The 17,995-nt window shown below is 41.7% G+C and overlaps 1 protein-coding gene across 1 annotated transcript in view; it reads right to left on the reverse strand.

Moving 5' to 3' along the window:
* Positions 1-17,995, reverse strand: part of TERF2IP (TERF2 interacting protein) — a 40,670-nt gene that overhangs the window by 15,796 nt on the left and 6,879 nt on the right. The window contains exon 2 of the mRNA XM_069206866.1: positions 5,120-5,385. Coding sequence (XP_069062967.1) covers positions 5,120-5,385 — 266 coding nt within the window. The remainder of the gene's footprint in view (positions 1-5,119; positions 5,386-17,995) is intronic.

A 17,995-nucleotide genomic window follows, 5' to 3' on the forward strand; every position in this document is an offset into this window, starting at 1 on the left:
GCCCCGCTAGAGGACTTTCTAGCTATTATACTTAAAGCTGAGATTTCGGGAAAATGGGCGACAGAGTTGATACCACCAGATAAAGAGGAGGGTGATGTTTACAAAGTTAACAACCGGAAGTCGGAGAAAACTTCAGCATTTAACCACAAAGAGACCACAAAGAGAAAGTAGAATTCAGAGATAAAAGATGTTATCGCTGTGGCAGTAAAGATCATTTGGCGTTTTCAAAATCCTGTCCTGCTGCGAAACAAAGGTGCAATAACTGCGGCATGTTTGGTCATTTTGGCAAGGTGTGCCAAAAGAAGAGGAGTAGTGTTAAATGTGTGTACGAGGAAAAGGATGGCAGGAATGGTGATTCCGAAGAGGATAGTGAAGACACGAACGTTATTAAGTACTTTCAAGACAAATTTGTCTTAAATATTAATGAGGGTGCCATGCTAAAAAAAAAAAAAAACAGTGTGCGAAATGAAAATTGGTGAAGTAGATATCAAGATTCATACAAATTCAGGGTCGCCATTTACCATAATTAACGAAGATGTTTGGCAAGATAAGTTTGTACCTATTATAGGGAAGTAATTGTTGCCTCCCGATATTGAACCAGAGTTATACAGGTGAAAAAAATCAACATCTTTGGTTACAGGTGACTGGTTTTCCAATTCAAAGACAGGAGTACTAGAAGCAAACTGTATGTGGCGGACAAAGGACTTTAGGTTTTGGGTTGGCAAGACCAAGGGAAGTTGCATATGATATTCGATCCTAACAGCAAAAGCAGTGTATGGCCTAACCTCTGCCACAAGAGTGGCCCAGTCCAACTTCTACACAGTCACTTACAATGGCCACCAGCTAAAAATGCTGGGGAGTGACCACAGCTACCCTAGACAATTTGCAGTGGGCTCAAGTAGATTGCTAAAATGGGGAGACTGAGAAAAAAGATGTGCCGCACAGGTGAAAACAAAACAATCATTTGCAATGCAACCGGTCTCGCGTTTGCTTGAGCTAGAACAATTTGCACTGTAAACTCCTAACCGGACTTTTCTTGCCACATAAATTGAAAATGAAAATAAAACAGTTTCACATAACTAACTGGACTTTTCTTGCCATATAAGCTGAAAAGTTTCACATAAGCAAGCTGACGGACACCATCAGTGCAAAGCAGACACAAAAATGGAAATAAAAGTTCACTCGTAGTGAGACCTATCCGGAAAAGTGCAATTATCCACGTAACCGGAAAAAGTGCAATTATCCACGTAACCGGCAAAAGTCCAATTATCTATGTAACAGGGTTGATGTTATGCAAAGCGCTCGACTTCTGCCCAGCGAGATCGCGCTGCAAAAAAAAGAGAAAAAGTAGTCCAGAAACCAGATGGAAAACATGGAGCCTCGTATCTTTTCAGTACTTGATCGCTGCGCTCCTCGAGGAGGGCTAAACACTGGAAAAGGCATGACTTATGCATGCCTTTCACTAATGAAAGCAAGCAGATTTCAAAAGCCAAGCCCACAAACCAATGAAAGAAACTGACGTGACATGGGCATGGTTTGAAGCCCAAAGAAAGATTACAACACGAGAAGGCGCACTTTGCGCTCGCCCGTAAAAAAACGAGCCCTGCTCCTGCAGTGCACAGTCTGTTGAATGAAGCCTTCGAGTAACCGCATCCATGCTGTGAATGTGCAAACTACAGTATCACAATCTGAGTTCAGCATGTTGCACGGCTGCCAGCACGAGAGGGAAAAACCCCAATCAACTGTTGTCTCTTTTCGCGTCTCCTGGATTCTGTTCTAAATCAATACCCAATAATTTGTGGACATTTCCCAAGTGTTTAGGAAAATTCACTGATGACTCCTATCCAATGAGCGCTTGCGCTCACGCTGTCTTCCTTGTATTTCTGAATTGGTACATTTTAAGGTTGCACAAAATCTCAACAGTAGCTGACTCATCTACTGGTCCTTATTTTTACACTGCGGCAAAAAAAGCGGGAAAACTACACAATTGTTTTAGAAGGAGATGGTTGCCCCTGTTTTAAGGCCATTTTAGACACCAAAGTTGCAGTTCCCTTTTTACATGGATAAGACTGCTTAGCTATACCCACTACAAAGTGTCGCACAAATGAAAATCTGGTGTCATACAGAAACAAACTGAAAATAGGGAAACGTCACGCATAAACATGTCGAAAACTTGGCTGCTATGCAACAAAAGAGACAATATGTCAATTTTCAAAATGAAATGGCAATTTATTTCCTTGCAGAAAATGTTATTTTCCTTTTTCACTTGGCGTCTCTATAACGTTATCTGGAGCTGCAAGAAGGCTGACACCCAGGTCAACTTTATCCACTAAACCATACTTTTAAAATCACGGCAGACAAAAAACAAATGTTGAAACAGTACTTAAAGCTGTCTACTGAGTTTAAAAACATGAAGTCTGAAGCTGGGGACAAAGGTAAAGGATGTGGCGCAAGGGCTGGAGCGGTTGTCTATGATGCTGGGGAACTTGAGTCCAGTCTCAGTGCGAGGTTCAATATTAACAATAAAAAGTGCAGTTGACAATCGAGCTGCATGACTAAGAAAAGAGCAGCTCAAGTAAGGTGGATTTAATCTGAAACAGGAAGGAGTACTTAGTCCACGCTCCACAGAATCGATAATACATAAAAACAAACAGGAAATAATATGCTTAAACCAAATAAAAAGGAAGATAAACAGAGAGACAGGCATGAAAACAAATGGAAAGTTGGCGGTGGGCTGTAAGCCCCTTTGAAGAATTATTTTTGATGAAAGACTTCACAACCATAGTGCAAGCGCTGTGTAGGCGAAACCTAAAAATGAACCTTTATCAAATCAAATGTTGCTAAGTTAGATATTTCTAAAAGATGCTCAATAAGGATAAACATTACTATGTAACTATCTGTTCATAACGTGTAGGGCTATATATTATCTGCACACTCGTACCATCCACTGTTGGGCACGGACGTTTACAAGTTTTTCTTCAAAGAAGTTTCATTCTTCCTTGTGGCTCCACCCTTACCTCAGAATGCACCAGCCAAAGTCTCTCCATCAGATTGTTTTTACCCAGCGGCTGAAAAGTGTAAGTGGAGTATAATGCCAAAGACCAAGTAGTAAGTACTGTGCACTGAGAAAAAAGAAAGTGTTAAATTCATCTGTGATCACTGCTGATCTGCGTAGCAAGACAACCACCTTGTGAATCTAAAGCATTACACACTATGAAAAGATGATCGAAGGATAAGTAACAGTTTCCTTTCATAGTATGTATGGCTATAGATACATGTGCTTTGCACAGACTGTAAAGTAGCTCCACCAGTTAAGAGGTGGCTTGCGAGCAGATGATGTAATCTGGCCAACTAAAGCCCACTTTCAGGTTTGGCTATCCAGATATCCACACAATAGAGTTTGGTAAATGTTTGTTTTGTTGACCATGTAGCAACTTTTCAGATGGCTGCTAATGTAATGTTTCCAAAGAAATCTGTAATACTTCTTTCTTACATGTAGAATGTGCTTTAGGTAGTACATGCATGTACGCTTGTTCTTAGCATAGCTGTGTGAATACATTTTACAATCCATCTGGCAAAGCCTGCCCATAAAATATGATTTCCTATGTGGGGCTTAGCAAAAACTACAAACAATTGCTTAGTCTCTCTGATAGATTTGTTTCTATCAAAGTAGTACCCTCTTAATATCCAATATACGTAAACCCCTTTCCGTACAATCTAGATGCAAGAAGATGGGCAACTCAAGTTTGATTGACATGGCACAGAGAGCTTATTTGGTAGGAACTATTTTAATTAGTACTAAGGACTACCCTATCTCTTTGAATCTGGATGAAAAGTTCTTCCACACTGTTAACACCTGGAACTCACTAGTGGTTCTCAGAGAAGCTATGGTACCAAAAAGACCCCGTCCATACATGCCACAGGAATAAAAAAGGTACATACCAGTAACGGACGTTCTCCAGTATTTGGTAACTTTCACAGCTTTGAATGCTTGAATCATCCCCCTTGTCGAGACGGAAGTCCCATGGTATACACAGTGAGCAGTACAATGTTAGGCATACACCTAATAGATTTACCACAGTTAGAACAGTAGCCTACCTACCTTTTCATAAAGTACCCAAACTCAGCCAATCAGAGCTAAATAGGCTTACAGTACTTCAATAAATGACAGAGGGTTGGCTGGCCTACTATAGTATCCTTCTGTGATGCAGAGTTTAGGCAATAGTGTGGACATGAAATTCTCATCCAACTCACTATTGTGGCTATGCAGCCAGCGCCTGTTTATTGTATGACTCTTACATTTTAGCCAATGCCATCATGTGCAGCTGTTGCACACATTAGTCTGAAACATAGAACATTTAACGTTCTACCTTAGAATTTAAGGTGGAACTTTGCTCAAACCTAAACTCCTTTTAGAACATTCCTAGACTCTACACTTAACTGGCAATAACAGTTGCTAGGTTATTAATCTTTCAGTTTAAAAAATGAAACATCTTCCTCTTCAGTATTTCTCCTTTGTGGTCTGCTCAAAGCTTACCTATGCTAGGCCTACTTTCTCTTTCACCACATTAGCACACGTTCCCAAATTGCACAGGAACCTCTACCTTCCACCAAAAACAATAATGTTCTTTCATGCCATCATTAAAACTCGGAGTACTATTACAAGTCCACACTTACACAATTAGGCTGCAGGACACAGTGTAACAGTATAAAATGCGATTTAATCAGCCATTGTACAACTAAACTGCTGACTTAAGGAAATAAGACCACACACACATGAAATAACTGTAAACGTCTTTCAACAAGCTATGAATTTAAGTTGATTCAAAGATATGTTAAATAACGTAAACGTTTAGAACCAATGTACAGATCTTTAGCTTCCCCAAATATTTAACCTAAGTATTAATTCAACCACTGACTTGGTTAATAGCAACTGCTGTTGCTAACGCAAGATGAAAAATCAATACCGATGTAAACAAAAAAACAATCAAAAAAAAAAAAGTGACCGTACAATAAATCATAGAATAGAGACAATTAAGTAGGATCATAGTAATCCAAGTAATGGAAAGAATTGAACAATGCAATCATGTGCAAGTGCTTGAGCAGTTGACCATTTTACCTCAAACTCTTCATTGGCCTTTTCAAAAATGTGTAGGGATTCCTTCATTGGGGGTGCCTTCGTCCTGCGTTTTATCTGAAATTCTTCATCATCGCTGCTCTCCATATTTTTGTATTTAATCCGAGGCCATTGTTTTGCTTTACATTTAACAGGAACGCTGTATTTGCTGTTCCCCAGGTTTTCAAGTGCATTCACCGATGTTTTCTTTCTTCGCTTGATTTGCACTTCTTCCTCCTCACTGCTCTCCATGTCTTTAAATTCATCCACTATAAGAGATCATACAGCAAACACAGAGTTACCAAAGTACATTTCCAAGACGATTTTGCATTAAGAGACAAGAAACTTGTGTACAAATGCTATCAAATCACCACAGTGGCCATTAAAAACAGTGTTTCATGAGCAGTGGTTTTATGGAGGTGCATTAACCTGATGAATGCGGGCGTCAGCCACTGGCCGATGCCCACACTACCTCCGTGGTGCGGGTCACAATCTATATTCACCACCGGAGCAGGAAGCGGAGGTAAGGCCGTTTCCTGCTCTGGTGGGGCAAACGGGCCTCCCCACCGTTCAGGAAGGCCTCGTTTGAAAGGGGAGATTCTTCCCTTTCAAACTAGGCTTTCTTGAAACCCCACTAGACATCAGAGAATTCATTTGGGGGGAGGGGGGAAATGGGTTGGGTCAGCTCTCACTGGAAACAGGCCCAACCCCACAGGGCATATATATATATTTTTTTTTAAGTAAATTTATCCCGGGGGGGGGGTTGCAATTAAATGAAATTGATAGGGGGTCGCCCGTAAGTAGGGCAACCACCTGTGGGGGCAATTATTTTTTTAATAGTTGTATGGTTTCCCTGAGGGCCACTATGGCTCCCGGGGAAACCATACAGCTATTAAAAAACATATAGATCTATATATAGATATATTTATACATCTATATATAGAAATACATATCTATATGGATATATATATATATATATATATATATATATATATATATATATATATATAGAGAGAGAGAGAGAGAGAGAGATCACTTTTGTCAATGCGTGTGTGGTTTCCCTGGGGTCTGCGATCTGCCCCCAGGAAAACCACACCCACATACAAAAGTGATTATATATATATATATATATATATATATATATATATAGATATAGATATAGAGAGAGAGAGAGAGAGAGAGAGAGAGAGAGAGATATATATATTTTTTTTTTTTCAAACAAACGTTGTCAGGACCTCACAGAGACAGATGTCCCACTAAGACAAACAACGAGCTGTGATCCCAAGCAAAAACATGTAATTTATTGAAAGAAAACAATCCTGACGCGTTTCGGGAGCACAGGCTCCTTGTTCACAGGTCATGTGCTCTACTTCATTAGACATGCATTTAAATTAAAGAAAGAAAAACAACATAATGGAAGGACTTACTCCACTGAATACACTGTGTCAGCCATTTTGTAATGGAGTCTAATGTGCTCTGGCTAGTTACTGAATTAGTTGTTTCTCATGCATTTGCTCAAATCTTAATTTCATTGTTCACATTATTAGACACAAATCAAATTTCACAATGATGCATTTTGTTCGCATCTATCGATTTTCATTTCTATTGAGATGACTAACAAAAATTTATTTTACTGCCATTATATCAGCCATATTTAAATGGTGTCTAATCCATGTTTGCACAGATTCAGGCATATATAACTCAAAAGTTGTGTATTTAACTCGTACTTTCAGATCCAAAAACTCAATTTCTGATTGATGTATATGTGAAGTCAGTTTTAAATTAATCTGGTTTCTATTTAATTGATTAACAAATTCTACAGCCTGCCCTTCAGTCCCTTTCCAAATGCAAAAAATGTCATTGCCATATATCGTATTTAGACTGATGGGGTTGTAGTACATATCCCATTTTTATTCAATGTAAACTATACAAGGATGAAAACTGGATGTTGTTATATGGCCGGTGTATTATTATTGTTGCTTTGTAAAAATATATATTTCTTTATATTCTGTTACAGGTACTGTAGTATCGAGTGGCAACGCAAAAGAGCTATTATCCTTGAATAAGGGCGCCCAACATCGTGATAATAACGATGGCTGTTGACATCGCAAGAAATTATTATAATCTCAAAGTATAATCTATAGACAAGATAAGTATAAATTATTTACTTCCGTTATTTGTGAGATTATGGGCACAGAGACTTATCAAGGTAAAACAATTTTGTGTATGGTTTGGCCAACTTTGAGTTATATATGCCTGAATCTGCGCAAACATGGATTAGACACCATTTAAATATGGCTGATATAATGGCAGTAAAATACATTTTTGTTAGTCATCTCAGGAGAAATGAAAAATCGATAGATGAGAACAAAATGCATCATTGTGAAATTTGATTTGTGTCTAATAATGTGAATAATGAAATTGAGATTTGAGCAAATGTATGAAATACAGCGAATTCAGTAAGTAGCCAGAGCATATTATAGACTCCATTTCAAAATGGCTGACACAGTGTATTCAGTGGAGTAAGTCCTTCCATTATGTTGTTTTTCTTCCTTTAATTTAAATGCATGTCTAATGAAGTAGAGCACAAGACCTGTGAACAAGGAGCCTGTGCTCCGAAACATGTCAGGATTGTTTTCTTTCAATAAATTACACGTTTCTGCTTGGGATCACAGCTCGTCGTTTGTCTTCGTGGGACATCTGTCTCTGTAAGGTCCTTACAACGTTTGTTTGAATATATGAGGGGACACTGCCCTGCTGAGATCCACCGCAAAGTAAGTGGCTGAGGTGATATATATTCGATGGCATGTGTAGCTGCAGATACACATGCTGTGCACTGTTCCTGCCATCTAGTGTTGGGCTCGGAGTGTTACAAGTTGTTTTTCTTCTAAGAAGTCTTTTCGAGTCACAGGACCGAGTGACTCCTCCCTTTCGGCTCCATTGCGCATGGGCGTCAACTCCATTTTAGATTGTTTTCTTTCCGCCATCGGGTTCGGACGTGTTCCTCTTCGCTCCGTATTTCGAATCGGGAAACTTAGAAAAGAATCGAAAATTCGTCTGTATTGTTTACGTTCGGTACCGGTTTAGTTTTATCGTATCGCCAGAGACATCAAGACCGCTTCGGCGGCCCTTCGGGGCTTCCGCTCTTCACCAAGGCCTGGTCGGCCTGACCACACCCGTCGAACACTAATGGACCGGACCGCCTTCCGTTCCTGTCCTAAGTGTCACGCAAAGTATCCTTAAACAGACCAGCACCGGGTCTGTAACCTGTGTTTGTCGCCCGAACACAGAGAGGGTACTTGTGAAGCTTGCCGAGCGTTTCGACCTTAAGGGATCGACGCGCAAGACGACTACAAATGGCGTCAAAGCCGAAACAACATCAGACGGTGATCAACCTTCGACGGCGCGGCAAACAGTGAGTACACCTGCCCCGTCCCACACCCAGGGTCACACCAAAAAACCCAAGGCCACGGGTACGCCACTGCCAGAAGGCCATGGCTGAACCCACAGAAAAGAAGGTGACCAAGTAACATCGGCACCGAAAAAGGGCAACGATTTGCCGAAGACTTCCGACTCCGGTTGAGAATCCGGCACCGAAAAGAGTCGGCATCGAGTAATCGAGTTGGGCAAGCCGCGAAAGAGCTTATCGAAACCGAAAAAGACAATTTTGATGGGAATTTCGGTACCAAAAAAACCGGCTTCAGAGCTGAAGCGTTCTTCCTACACTGAAGAGCAAGGGCTTTCTCTGCAGCTCTAAGAAAGACACAGATTTGAGCAGGAACTGGAATTAGAAGAACATGACCAAACACAGCAAATGTTACAAATCCAGAAGGACACGGGGAAGATACAAACCATCCCTCCACTCAAGTCAAAAAGAAAACTAGCTTTTCAAGAGACAGAGATGCAACCGAAAGCCAAAGTGGTTAGAGAAAAGTCACCACCACCACATTTCTCACCACAAACATCCCCACTGCAATCACCACAATTGTCACCAGTGGGTACACCGATCGCGCAGTCACCCACACACACTGGGATGACTCAAGATGATGCGGATCCCTGGGATCTATACGACCCACCTATATCGGATAACAGCCCAGAGTCTTATCCAACCAAGCCTTCACCACCAGAGGACAGTACAGCATACATGCAAGTACTAGCCAGAGCAGCTACGTTCCATAACGTAACAATGCACTCAGAACCGGTGGAGGATGACTTCCTGTTCAACACTCTGGCATCCACTCATGCTTCCTACCAAAGTTTGCCAATGTTACTGGGCATGCTAAAACACACACAACAGGTCTTCCAAGAACCTGTAAAAGGGAGAGCTATCACGCCAAGGGTCGAAAAGAAATTTAAACCGCCGCCGTCAGACCCGGTGTTTATTACTCAACAGCTCCCTCTGGACTCAGTGGTTGTGGGGGCCGCAAGAAAAAGGGCTAATTCACAATCATCAGGAGATGCGCCACCCCCTGATAAGGAGAGTCGAACATTCGACGCAGCGGGGAAAAGAGTGGCATCGCAAGCAGCCAATCAGTGGCGAATTGCCAACTCACAAGCCATACTTGCCCGCTATGACAGGGCGCACTGGGACGAAATGCAAATATCATCCAGCATTTGCCCAAGAAACACCAAAAACGTGCCCAACAAGTGGTCGAAGAGGGACAGGCCATATCAAATAACCAAATCCGGTCTGCCCTAGACTCTGCTGATACAGCAGCACAGATTGTCAACACAGCAGTGACTATTCGAAGGCATGCATGGCTGCGAAGTTCGGGATTTAAGCCAGAAATACAACAGGCGGTATTGAATATGCTGTTTAATCAACAGCAGTTATTTGGGCCGGAAGTGGATACCGCGATCAAAAAATGAAAAAAGATATGGACACGGCCAAAGCCATGGGCGTGCTCTACTCCTCACAATACAGAGGAACATTTAGGAAACCACAGTTGAGGGGGGTTTAGACAACAGCCATCAGAACCATCCACCTCCCAAACTAAACCCACCTACCAATCTCAGTACCAGAGAGGGGGGGGGTTGTGGTTCCTACAGAGGACAATTCCCAAGAGGAAGAGGGAAATTCCAGCCCTCCAAACCAAGCCCTAGCAAACAGTGACTTCAATGTCACACTTCCCCAACACTTATCACCGGTGGGGGGAGGCTAACCAAATACAACCACAATTGGACACACATTACCACAGACACGAGGGTCCTATCAATTATCCAACATGGTTATTGCATAGAGTTCACAACATTCCCTCCAGATGTTCCACCAAAACTGCACAAATTGTCTCCACAACACTTAGACATATTACAAATAGAATTCCAAGCACTACTACAAAAACAAGCCATAGAGCTAGTGCCCTATCACCAAAAAGGGACAGGCGTTTACTCCCTGTATTTCCTTATCCCAAAAAAAGACAAAACGTTAAGGCCTATCTTAGATCTCCGAACACTGAATCTCTTCATCAAATCAGATCATTTCCACATGGTAACACTTCAGGACGTAGTTCCCTTACTAAAACAAGGGGAATACATGACAACACTGGATCTCAAGGATGCGTATTTTCACATACCCACCCATCCATCTCACAGGAAATACCTCAGGTTTGTTATACAAGGCAAACATTACCAATTCAAAGTGTTGCAGTTCGGATTAACAACAGCCCCCTAGGTATTTACAAAATGCCTAGCTGTAGTAGCAGCTCATCAGAAGACATCACATGCACGTATTCCCATATCTGGACGATTGGCTAATAAAAGCCAACAATGTCACATTCACACGCAATACGTAATAGATACTCTACACAAACTAGGGTTTTCTATCAATTACCAAAAATCTTGTTTGCAGCCAACCCAAATACAACAATATTTGGGAGCAACACTCAACACACAAAGAGCAACTGCCACTCCAAGTCCACAAAGGGTGCAGTCGTTTCAAAATATAAAATCAAACATTCAACCAAACCAACAATACATGGTCAGGTTTGTGATGAAACTATTAGGCATGATGTCCTCATGCATAGCTATTGTCCCAAACGCAAGGCTATACATGCGGCCCTTACAACAGTGCCTAGCAAAACAATGGACGCAGGCACAGGGTCAACTCCAAGATCTAGTGTTGATATACCGCCAAACACACTCTTCGCTTCAATGGTGGAACCAGGTAAATTTAAACAAAGGGCAGCCTTTCCAAGACCCAGTGCCTCAAGTCATTCTCACAACAGACGCATCCATGATTGGGTGGGGAGCACACCTCAACAATCACAGCATACAAGGTCAGTGGGACAATCAGCAAAAACAAATGCACATAAATCACCTAGAACTGTTAGCAGTCTTTCTAGCAATAAAGGCCTTTCAGCCCCTTCTAGCCCACAAACACATTCTTGTCAAAACAGACAATATGACAACAATGTATTATCTAAACAAACAGGGGGGACACACTCGTCACAGCAGTGTCTCTTAGCACAAAAAAATTGGCATTGGCAATTCACAACAACATTCGCCAAATAGCACAATATATACCAGGCATTCACAATCAGTTAGGCGACAATCTCAGTCGAGATCACCAACAAACTCATGAGTGGGAAATACATCCCCAGATCCTACAATATCACTTCCACCACTGGGGGACATCAAACATAGATCTGTTTGCTACAAAAGAAAACGCAACATGCCAAAACTTCGCATCCAGATACCCACACCCTCAGTCCAAGGGCAATGCTCTATGGATCAGCTGGTCAGGGATATTTGCTTACGCTTTTCCCCCTCTCCCGCTCATTCCTTATCTGGTCAACAAACTGAGTCAAAACAAACTCAAACTAATACTTATAGCACCAACTTGGGCACGCCAACCCTGGTACACAACACTGTTGGACCTATCGGTTGTACCCCACATCAAACTACCAAACAGACCAGATCTGTTAACTCAACCAACAGATCAGACACCCGAATCCAGCATCGCTCAACCTAGCAATCTGGCTCCTGAATTCTTAGAATTTGGATACCTAAACCTTTCCAAAGAGTGTATGGAAGCATTAAGCAAGCAAGAAAACCCACAACAAGACATTGTTATGCTAACAAATGGAAAAGGTTTGTCTGCTATTGCCAGGCTAATCAAATTATGCCATTAAACGCCTCCACACAAAACATTGTAAGTTACTTACTACACTTACAAAAGTCCAATCTGGCTTTCTCTTCCATTAAAATACATCTCACTGCAATATCTGCTTATTTGCAGACTAAACATTCAAAATCACTTTTTAGAATCCCAGTTATTAAAGCCTTTATGGAAGGACTAAAAAGAATCATACCCCCAAGGACACCACCAGTACCGTCGTGGAATCTTAACATTGTATTAACACAACTCATGGGCCCACCATTTGAACCCATGAATTCTTGTCAAATACAATTTTTGACTTGGAAAGTAGCTTTTCTAATAGCTATTACTTCACTTCGAAGAGTTAGCGAAATACAGGCGTTTATTATTCAAGAACCATTTATACAAATACGTAAACATAAAGTGGTTCTCAGGACAAATCCACAATTCTTACCAAAAGTAATATCACCATTTCATCTAAACCAAACGGTAGAACTCCCAGTCTTTTTTCCACAACCAGACTCAGTAGCAGAAAGGGCACTGCATACATTAGACATAAAAAGAGCACTAATGTATTACATTGACAGAACAAAACAATTTCGTAAAACAAAACAATTGTTTGTAGCTTTCCAAAAACCACATGCAGGTAACCCTATATCCAAACAAGGCATTGCCAGATGGATAGTTAAATGCATTCAAACTTGCTACCTTAAAGCTAGAAGAGAATTACCCATTACTCCAAGGGCACACTCCACTAGAAAGAAAGGCGCCACAATGGCTTTTCTTGTTAATATACCATTGACAGAAATTTGTAAAGCAGCCACCTGGTCTACGCCCTATACATTTACTAAGCATTACTGTGTAGATGTGTTGGTAACACAACAAGCCACAGTAGGACAGGCTGTACTAAGAACATTATTTCAGACAACTTCAACTCCTACAGGCTAACCACCGCTTATGGGGAGATCACTGCTTTGTAGTCTATGCACAGCATGTGTATCTGCAGCTACACATGCCATTGAACGGAAAATGTCACTTACCCAGTGTACATCTATTCGTGGCATGTTGCGCTGCAGATTCACATGCGCCCTCCCACCTCCCGAGATCCTGTAGCCATTTTAGTTGCATTAAAATTGTAAATATGTAAATAATTTTGACTTTAATACGCTATGTACATACACATTTACTCCATTGCATGGGCACCTCTAGTATCCTTACTTTAACAACTCCTACCTCACCCTCTGCGGGGAAAACAATCTAAGATGGAGTCAACGCCCATGCGCAATGGAGCCGAAAGGGAGGAGTCACTCAGTCCAGTGACTCGAAAAGACTTCTTCGAAGAAAAACAACTTGTAACACTTCGAGCCCAACACTAGATGGCAGGAACAGTGCACAGCGTGTGAATCTGCAGCGCAACATGCCACAAACAGATGTACACTGGGTAAGTGACATTTTCCATATTCGCCACCAGTTTTCTTGCAGTTGCAGCTTGTGTCTTCAAAGCAATGCACATACTTTAACTGACATGTTTCAACTATAGCTTTTAGGCAGCAATAAAAAGGTCAAGACTCTTGTGAATGTTTCTGCTACAAAAGGATCTGACTTTTGTCTGGTGGCAGTTTTGATGCTATAAGGTAGCGCAGAAGGGTTATATGCCTTCAGCAAAGATCAAATCTGTATTTTATGTAAACACCCGGGTGGATTAGTAAAGCCAGCCATTACCAGCGCTATAATACAAATGAAATGTATGTGAGAGGGGGGCTATGGAGAGATGGAAACTTTTGCTGGGTGGTAGTGAGGGAATCCGAGGAGGTGGTCATGGGAGTGGGAGCACCAATAATAATTGGTGGACTGGGCGCCAGAGGCGCTAAAGACTGCGACGATTGGTATGTGACACAGTGAAGTAATAGTGTGTCTTTTTTGTTTTGTTTTTTTAGTGTCTTGAGAGAACGTGCTGATTGAGGGAAGAAGCAAAGGTAAGGTGACTGACCTTTACTGTTGCACGCATTACACACACACACACACCCACCAATAATTTTGTTACTGTCTACGTAGGCTAGTTTTTTTAGAGCAAGAGTTTAGCTAGTAGCAGAGATGGCATCTCGTTGGATGACTGCTGCTCAAGCCCCAACTCGGGTTTTAGAGGACAGCTCTGACGTAGGATCAGAGACTGAGACAACATCTGAGGGATAGGACAATGGCACAGACTCAGAGTGATTTTTCCGACAACTCCTCTTCGAGTGATTCTGAGGGAAGTGAGGAGGACAGTCCTGCTGTCATTCACAAGCACAGTCTGTGCAGCGGGACAATGGTGGGTCAGCCCAACCCAGAGAGCAGGTGCATGTGGCAGCAAGCACAGAGAGAGTGCTCTCTTGGGAGCTACCCAATTTAGTTCAGCCCCCAAATTCCACCGCCCAGATCGTATTGTGGAGACATCAAAATTATCTATCACAAAACAACCTGATTTTGTAAGGCAGGCACCTGTGTTTTTGGTCCCGGGCTTGGCGGCCATATAAGGAAACCTACCAAACCCAGACATGGTTGATGGAAACTAGATGCCCGTGAGAGTCCACGGAGGTGTGACTTGTGTGGATTCCTCAAAGTTTTCTTACCCAGAATACCCTGCAAAGGTGAAATGTTGGATAAAAACTCTTTTTTCTTGCATTTCTGTCACACAAACCACAGGAATATGCTGGGATCCACAATATTCCTACCACCCAGTGTTTACCCACCTGTCCTGATAAAAACACTACCCCACTTGAGTGCCTGTACCTAGTACCTGCATCAGGAATGGATCACCCCAGGGTCATCAGTTGCCCTCCTGTAAGGACTTACATTAACTGTTGTGTGATCCATTCCTGGCACGGGCCCCAGGCCTACCCACACAAGTGAGGTACCATTTTTATCAGGAGATTTAAGGGAATGCTGGGTCGAGAATTTGTGGCTCCTCTCAGATTCCAGAACTTTCTATCACCGAAATGTGAGGAAAAGGTGTTTTTTTATTTGCCAAATGTTGAGGTTTGCAAAGGATTCTGGGTAACAGAACCTGGTGAGAGCGCCACATGTTACGCCATCCTGGGTTCCCCTTGGTATCTAGTTTTCAAATATCCACAGGTTTGGTAGGTTTTTCCTAGGTACAGGCAGAGCTAGAGACCAAAATCCACAGCTAGGCACTTTCCAAAAAACACGTCAGTTTTCAATGTAAAAATCTGATGTGTCCATGTTACGTTTTGGGGTGTTTCCTGTCGCAGGCAACAGGCCTATCAACACAACTGAGGTACCTTTTTTATCTGGAGACTTGGGGGAAGGCTGGGTGGAAGGAAATCTGTGGCTCCTCCCAGATTCCAGAACCTTCCATCACCAAAATGTGAGGAAAAAGTGTTTTTTTTGCCAAATTGTGTGGTTTGCAAAGGATTCTGGGTAGTAGAACCTGGTGAGAGCCCCACAAGTCACTCCATTCTGAATTCCCCTAGGTATCTAGTTTCCAAAAATATATAGGTTTGCTATGTTTTCCTACGTGCCGGCTCAGCTGCTCAGCTAGAGGCCAAAATCCACAGCTAGGCACTTTGCAAAAAAAAAAAAAACAGGTCAGTTTTCTTTGGGAAAATGTGATGTGTCCATGTTGTGTTTTGGGGCATTTCCTGTCGTGGGCACTGGGCCTACCCACACAAGTGAGGTACCATTTTTATCGGGAGACTTCGGGGAATGCTGAGTGGAAGGACGTTTGTAACTCCTCTCAGATTCCAGAACTTTGCAGCACTGAAATTTGAGGGGGAAAGTTTTTTTTTTTTTTTTTGCCAAATTGAGGTTTGCAAAGGGTTCTGGGTAACAGAACCTGGTGGAAGCCCCACAAGTCACCCCATCCTGGATTCCCCTAGGTGTCTAAATTTCATAAGTGACAAGTTTGGTAGGTTTCCTTAGGTGCGGGCTGAGCTAGAGGCCAAAATCCACAGCAAGGCACTTTCCAAAAACACTTCAGATTTCAATGTAAAAATGTGATGTATCAATGTTGCGTTTCCTGTCATGGGCAGTAGGCCTACCCACACATATGTTTATCATGAGACTTGGGGGGAACACAGAATACAAGAACAAGTGTTATTGCCCCTTGTCTTTCTTTACATTATTTCCTTCCAAATATAAGACAGCGTGTAAAAAATAGGTCCATTTGAGAAATACACAGTTATTCACACACCCCAGAATTCAGAGATGTGCAAATAACTATTGCTTCTCAACACCTTATCTTGTGCCCATTTTGGAAATACAAAGGTTTCCTTGGTACCTATTTTTGACTCTCTATATTTCACCAAATGAACTGCTCTATACCCGATATACAATAAAAACCCATTGCTAGGTTCAGCTCATTTATAGGCTCTGGGTACCTAGGCTTTTTGATGAACCTATAAGCCTAATATATTCCTGCAACCAGAAGAGTCCAGCAGATGTAACAATATATTGCTTTCAAAAATCTGCAATAGTTGGAAAAAGTGATAGAAGAAAACGTGGACAGAAATGGCTCTTTTTTCACATCAATTTCAATATTTTTTTTTTTAGCTGTTACTTTCTGTAGGAAAACCTTGAAGGAGCTACACAAATGACCCTTTGCTGAATTCAGAATTGTGTCTACTTTTCAGAACTGTTTAGCTGTCTGGGATCCAGCATTGGTTTCACACCCATTTTGGGATTAACAGCTCGTCGTTTGTTGACAGGTTGAGGGCTGGGACGCTATAAAAAAAGCAACATGGAGACATCAGTACTCCTGCATACTGAAATATTTACCTCTCCCTATAAAGAAATGTTACAAAAAAGTAACTATTAAGAGCACGAAAGTAGCAGGTTAAAGTTCTTCAATATACATTTTCAATGTTTTGCAGACTTGACCCTGACTTTCCAACCTTTGCTGATATGCCCGGAAGAAAAAGCCACATGTAAAACTCTGGAAAGCCCTACTTTAGTTGCCTAATTTGTGCAAAGTTGAGGACGGACCTGGATCCACGAAAATGTAGTAAAAATAACAGCTACACCCCAGTAGTGAATAAAAGTCATTTGATAATGTAGAACTGCAGATTTGTAGTCAAGCAGAATTAACTACTATTCTCTACCCATACAAATAGATGGTTCAGAGTGCCCATATAAAGTCTAAACAATGTCATTCTGTGAAAGTATTTTGCAACCAAATTTGTCAATACATTTCCAACTCGGTCATAGTTGGCAATGTAAGTTATGCCACAAACGCTAGATTGGACAGAGACTGTCAGCTATACCTGGGCTACTCAAGGACATTTAACATTGTTAGGCATTGCCTACACATTTCATGCACTGTCTACAAGACTTTTTGTTTACTATTCAGTGGGCTCACAACCCGTTTCCGTTGGCACTATTATTTGTAATCTTTTGACTGCTTAGCTTCGGTAGGTTTCTGTTGCGAAACCCAAGTGTTTAAGCTTACTTATAGAATGTCCAACTTTCCGTCCCAAGGATGCTTGAAATTACTTTAACACTTTAAAGTGAAAGTCCAGGTTGTTGTAGCCCTGCACCACCCCACTCAACTCTTATTGATGTGGCGTCAGTGTTTTCTAGGTTACTAAAAGTCTGTAATGATTTTAAGTGGCAATTCAAATCCCATTTCAATCTTTGGAATATCACACAAGCCCTCCCACACTAAGCTAGAGATGATTTATGGTTAAAAGGTGTTTATTCCAACAAGCTAATCCTGTTGCTTAGAACACTAAAAATATCCACACAGAATAACTACTAGAGCACTAGGACATGTGACTAAAAATGAG

This window comes from Pleurodeles waltl, chromosome 9, assembly GCF_031143425.1.
Source record: "Pleurodeles waltl isolate 20211129_DDA chromosome 9, aPleWal1.hap1.20221129, whole genome shotgun sequence".
NCBI classification, from domain to species: Eukaryota; Metazoa; Chordata; class Amphibia; order Caudata; family Salamandridae; genus Pleurodeles; species Pleurodeles waltl.